Raw genomic sequence first — 6,007 nt, forward strand, 5'->3', positions numbered from 1 at the left:
ACACACAAACAATAAATGAAGTGCACTTACTGAAAATATATGAAAAGAATCATGACTCACATTCGATGCCAGATCACGTGCGATTATACTAAAACCCAATATGCTGAAACAACGAGTATAAAGTGAACTATGTACACTGAATGTTTTCCCAAAAGAAAGAGAGCACCTCACTTTTGACGGGGAAAGAAAAATTGATGCTGATTGCTCATGAGCGTGAAACTCTGGAACCGTTTTGAGAAACATCTGTGACAAGATGGGGTGATCCAGAACTGTGACACACAGGTGATCAGTATGCCACAACACGGTCTGAGGAACTTGACTTGAAATGTCTAGTGTTTGCGTGAAATCAGTGATAATGATGAGGTGACAAAACTGCCACTCATTTGCTGCTCAATCGGCACCCAATTAAATAAACAGAGCACAAAATAAACGTGAGGGCTTGAGTGCTCTTATGCTGTAGTAGACGAGTTAATGAACTTTCTTAGTCAGAGAAACATAAGGACCTGAATTGGAGTTGAAGAGGCATTCTTCTCCAATGCTGAAACCAGATTGCAAGATATTGTTACTATATATATATATATATGTATATGTATATATATATATATATATATATATAAACATACCATTAATGCAGAGAGAGCCCCTGCACAGGCTTAAAAAAAAAAGAGGCCAAACCGAACAAACATTTAAAATAATTATGGAAATAAAATATAAATAGGCACAAAAGGTGAGCTTAAAAGTCTTTTTTGTTTGGAGTAATTAACAAAGGAAATAAAGAGGGAAAAAGAAAAAGAACGTGAGCCCATATATCAGCCGGAAAGGTGAGGGTGCTCTGCTCTTCCTGTGCGACTATTACTGTGATCCATGTGGGTTAAAAGCGCTTTGACCACACGACAGTGGTCCCGACCAATCATGGTCAAAGTGACTGTGATCAAACTAGTACAGTTAAAGTGTAGAGCTCCTGCAGTCTGGTGTTAAAATGGGTCTCAAAAGTTGAGGCAAGGGAGAAGAGAGAAGGCCTTTCTGAAAACAGTGTGAGGAGTTTGGTTACTTCCAGCCGTCCATAATGTCAAGATGTCATCCTGTCTGCGGTTTGACTCACTCTAGCCACTGTAGCCTGTATGTAAGGGAGCACAGGGCAGAAAACAACATCACAAGCAATCAATTACACACCCAGTCAGGATTAGTCATTTTAAAAGCTGTGTTGGTCAGATATCAAGCAAATTCCTGAGGTTTACTGTGTGTTTGTGTAACAGTAGAATGAGAAGAGGGAACAGTGAGGACAGAAAATTAATGGAGCAATGCTGGGCATGACTGCAGAACATCATGGCTGAAGGAGGAGCAAAGTGATTGTGAAACAGCTAAATAGGGATAGGCAACAATGTGCAGTATGCAGGTTTTTCTTTCAACCAAGCACAACAACATTAGTACTTTGCAGCGATTAATCTCCTACCTCCTTGAGAAAAGGTGTGTAAGCCTGCAGACTCATGGTCCACCATGGCATGCCACACTGTTACCTACTCTCAAACTGGTATGACAGCTCTTCATTTGGGGTAGTGTTTTACCTGGCAGGGTGCTCAGTAGATGCGGACTACAGCACAGTCAGCATAGTCTGGACTCCACAGTCCACATAGTTCTGGAAACAAAGCATAACATTATAAAAAGCTTTGTGAGAACAAACTCACAGAGAAGCTTTAAAGATGTAAACATCTGGCACAAAAACAGGTTTCCAAAATAAAACACTGCAAGAGTCAGAAATAGCCGGTACACAAAATCAACTTCATACGACTGGAGATTATAAGAATTAATTGTTGACGCACACAGTCCATTCCTAAGGGTGCAAACACTGGCCAGACAACACCATCTAATGGCCTCCATGAAGATTGCAGTTTGTGAACATACCTCTCTAAAATGTCAATGATAACATTAGAAAACCAGAATGACAACATGAATAAAACACTGAACAGAATGTCAATGCTTTCATCCCACTGGCTTCGTGAGGTTCCCAAATGATGTGCGTTGCTTTGAAAAATCATTATGCTTACATCATCTGCTCCTACTCTGACTAAATGCTGGGGCACCTGATTGACAGCCTGTGTCCTCTGGTCCTCCGTCCAGTGAACTGGAGTGTACTGCATGTGGGGGGGAAGAGGGGTCAGCGGTCAAACAGAAGGCAGAAAACCCAGACTTGCCTCTACAGGAGATGGGGTGTGTGTGGAGTGTGGGGTTGGCAGGGACAGGTGGATCTGAGCCAGGCTGAACCCTTCATCTCTTATGAAGGAGCATATGTGCAAGGCCTACGAGACACTGCACTGGATGCTGCTAACTAATTGGGGTGTGAGGTGTGTGAGGTGTGTGTTGTGTGTGTTTGTGTGTGTTTGTGTGTGTGTGTGTGTGTGTGTGTACCTGGTAGCCATAGGAGTCATGTGCATAGTTCACCGGCACCTGTGGCATCATGAACCCATAATTGGAGTAGGAGCCCGGCTGCAAAAAGAGCCAGAAGGAACACTTAACACCACAGTACAGAGCTGTTTATACAGCAAACAGTGCTAAACAGCTGTTAACATGACAATACATAATGAAAATCATGGAACAGACCGAGAGGTAACAACAATATGTATGCCTGTTACTCCTGTTAGTGTACTTGCAAGGTCTGCACTACAACTGCCCATGTTTTTGACGGTTGGGACTGTCTGAATAATTCACCAACTTGGTTATTATTAGCAATGTCATTAACCACGCCATAGCCACTTCACTTTTTTTGTCATCTTTTCTAGTAAATTGAAAACTAAATTGATAGATTGTTCTCCACCTTACGCCTCTATTCTTGGCTGTGATAATGAGCAAACCTCCCCTCCGAGAAAATATGGTTCATTTTATTTTAGTGTGAGAGAACAGAAGTGAGAGAATAGAAAGGTGTGTGTCACAGCCACACACAGGGTGTTTACTTGGCTTGACATGACATTCCTGATAGCTTGCCTATGTGCATGTTACCTGATTGTAGGGGCCGCCTCCATTGAAGACGGACGGAGGTTGTGCACTCCCTCCTCCCATAGATGAGCAGCAACTGCAGTAGAAGTACTGAGTGGGGCTCATCCAAGGAGCTTGGCCCCCTAGACGGGATGGCATGGACCCTAGAGAGGGGGAGAGAGACACAATATATTTAGTGGCAAGATCTTGTATTTGCTAACCAAGCATCCAATGAAATTCTTCTCAAGTGTATCAGAATACATACGATAGCTTCTTTCTTTCATGATGGCAGGGCCCAGCTTGAGTTTCCGGCCCTTAAAACTGATCTGTTGCTGTGGCAGAAAAAAAAGGAACAGATGAAATATTACTTTCAGACATGAATATGACACAGTGGCAGTTCCACAGACTGACAGACACTCACCTCAATGATTGACTGAATGTTGACATCTTCATTGAAGTACACAAACCCATACCTAAGAAGACACAAAAAACCTCAGAATACACAAACAAGTTATGAAAGCTAATGAATATTTATAATACAAACATGCAAATGAACTATCCCCCAGTTTACAGCCACACTTCCACACAAGTTACCTGACAATACAGAGAACATAGTACTCTTTAAGAAGAAAGTTAAATGACTCAAAATTATTGCTGCATTCATGCTTCTGGAATATCTCACTAAGCTGACTGCTGAACAATAATGCACTAATGCAATAATGCAATAATGTGCATTGTTTTTAATTTTCAATGTCTCTTAATTCCTTAATCAAAAATAGACTGAATACACTGAAAATGTACTAATAATTTAGCACCTGTACCTGAGGGTATCCAGTAAGAAAAACTCACCCTTTGCAGATCCCTCCACGGTACGTGATAATTTTCACTTCTTTAACAGCACCATATCTGGTAAAGAAGTCTCGCATTTCATTTTCATTCACCTGAAAGTTGAAATTAATTCCAAGTAAAAAAGAAGAGAAAGAGAGAAAGAAAAAGATTTTGGCTGCTTTAATTGACCATCGTCACTGTATTATATACTGTAAAAGAAAAGCAAAGCAGTTCACTTATGCACTGCACTGTGCACAATGCACAATAAAACCATGGTTTTCACCGTTTTTGGGGTTCCACTCACTTAAGAAATATAGAAATATAAAATACAAAATGATAAATAAAATTGAACTGAAAACATCAATCTTCTAAGGTTAAGTGGTGACACATTCAAATGTGCCGTGGCATTGAAAATTTAATTTAGAGTACAATAAAACTTTCAAATGAATGAATTTTTATTACTATAAATGTGTGGGCTTTCCTTCGAAAGCCACTGTTCACAGAGATACACTTGACAGCAGTCAATTTCACACTCAAAACAGTGAATGAATATCTAAAACAACAGTTCTACCTATCAACCATTGACATATCTGAAAGTTTCCGCTCACATCTCTCAGCCACGGCTTGGTAACTTTGGTCTTTGCATTTAGATGCTGATTCAATTCTGATCCATATCACTTATTTTCCACACATGAATGTGCCTGGAATATATCTGAAATGATCAAACTGGTCATAACATATTCTAATCTGTTTCATACGGGGACAAAAGTAATAATAATAATACACAATTACCAAAAGGCGTAAAGGTGACCTACTGTAAACATATTACCTTCAAGTCAATCCCACCAACAAAGAGGGCGTTGGGGGTCCGTTTGCCCTCAGGCAGAATGTAGCCATTTGACAACTTCAGGGAAGGTGAAGTCTGCTCGCTGCTCCTGGGCTTGTGGGCATCCTTACAGCAAGACATTTGAATCATTGAGTTGCATAATAGGAAAATACCACGAAACAAACTCCTACTTTTTCTCAGGGCCAACACTTCAATGTAGTTGCACTGGTCAAGTACAATTTATCTACAGTCATTTAGACTGAATGATCAGTGTTATTTCGCTCCAAATTTGCCAACGTCTGAAAATAGAAAACTTTTGCTTTACACTAGCTAAGGTGAACTTTGTAGCTTACGTTTACCTTAATACGCAAACATTCTCGGCAAAAAACAAAAGGGAAAAACTTAAGTGGTAATTTACATTGTTATTGGTTAACTCCATCTAACTTCAATTGACTTTTACAAGGAAACCTTGACCGTCCAGCAGTCGAGCAGCTACAGAGGTACGAAAATGGCATGGACAAAAAAAAAAAAAAAAAAAAAAAAAGTCAGGTTGATAGACTACGTTACGTTAAAGTTAGCTGTTAATTCTGTTAAATACAGTTCAGTTGTTTTAGCCCAAGCTAACGGCAGCGACGAGCAGCTAGTGCGCCCTTTTCAAACCAAAGCTCGCTAATTATCTATCAACATTAGCTAGCTAGCAAACACGAAAGTTAGCATAGCAGTTAACTAGCTTAGTATATTGATTATTAAGTCAACAAAATATCTTCAATTACACAAAGCAATTGTATGGCTATAATTATAACAGTCCATTATTGTGCACTTAAAACGGTAACTGACTTACCATATCTAAAACAATTAAAACTGATTAGTCAGACAAACACAGTGGCAAGCCGCGACTCTCCTGCCTAACAACAACCACCTCACATCGGCCAAGACCACGCCCAGTCCATATGACTACCGTAACATCCTATCAGATGTTAGAATTTAATTTTTAGATTTTAGATTTTAGATTTTAGCTATTAACTCTGGCCATATCATTTTCACAGACTTATATTAATTTTATTACAAAAGCTGTCATAAAAAGTTGTCCTGCACAATACGGCGCACCTCTAGGGTCACAGCGAGACTTTTTTTTTTTTTTTTTTTTTTTCCAGCGTGACCTCGAAATGCTTTTGCATTCCCGACCAATAGTTTTGCGTTCTCATAATGCAACTTGGATATCCCGAAGTTACACGGGTTGTGCGCAGGTGGCCTATTTCACGTAAACGTGTGTGGTTAGTTGTGTCTGACGGAACAACCGAATGTCACTCAATGTTTAGTTAGTGTATTTTTTTAAAGATATGTTTCTTATAGGTTGTATGTCACTCTTGGCGAGATAGCGTC

The 6,007-nt window shown here is 39.9% G+C and overlaps 1 protein-coding gene across 1 annotated transcript; it reads right to left on the reverse strand.

The window, feature by feature from the left end:
• Positions 1-1,591: 1,591 nt before the first annotated feature.
• dazl (deleted in azoospermia-like) lies at positions 1,592-4,765 on the reverse strand. The gene is made up of 8 exons (XM_076754559.1): positions 4,628-4,765; positions 3,820-3,911; positions 3,392-3,443; positions 3,236-3,302; positions 2,995-3,134; positions 2,407-2,484; positions 2,082-2,132; positions 1,592-1,636 (listed from the first exon to the last, which is right to left on the reverse strand). Exons 1-8 carry the CDS (start codon positions 4,763-4,765, stop codon positions 1,592-1,594), a joined length of 663 nt encoding a protein of 220 aa, XP_076610674.1.
• Between the last annotated feature and the right edge of the window lie 1,242 nt (positions 4,766-6,007).

The sequence above is a fragment of the Chaetodon auriga genome, chromosome 17 (assembly GCF_051107435.1).
Source record: "Chaetodon auriga isolate fChaAug3 chromosome 17, fChaAug3.hap1, whole genome shotgun sequence".
NCBI lineage: Eukaryota > Metazoa > Chordata > Actinopteri > Chaetodontiformes > Chaetodontidae > Chaetodon > Chaetodon auriga.

Bases quoted from the DNA above. Each gene is read 5' to 3' on its own strand.
- dazl (XM_076754559.1), bottom strand. From the start codon at position 4,765: ATGTCTTGCTGTAAGGATGCCCACAAGCCCAGGAGCAGCGAGCAGACT. The intron at 3,912-4,627 runs GTAATATGTTTA...TTCAACTTTCAG, and splicing joins TTGGTGGGATTGACTTGAAG to GTGAATGAAAATGAAATGCG. The intron at 1,637-2,081 runs GTGCCCCAGCAT...CTTTGTTTCCAG, and splicing joins GGACACAGGCTGTCAATCAG to AACTATGTGGACTGTGGAGT.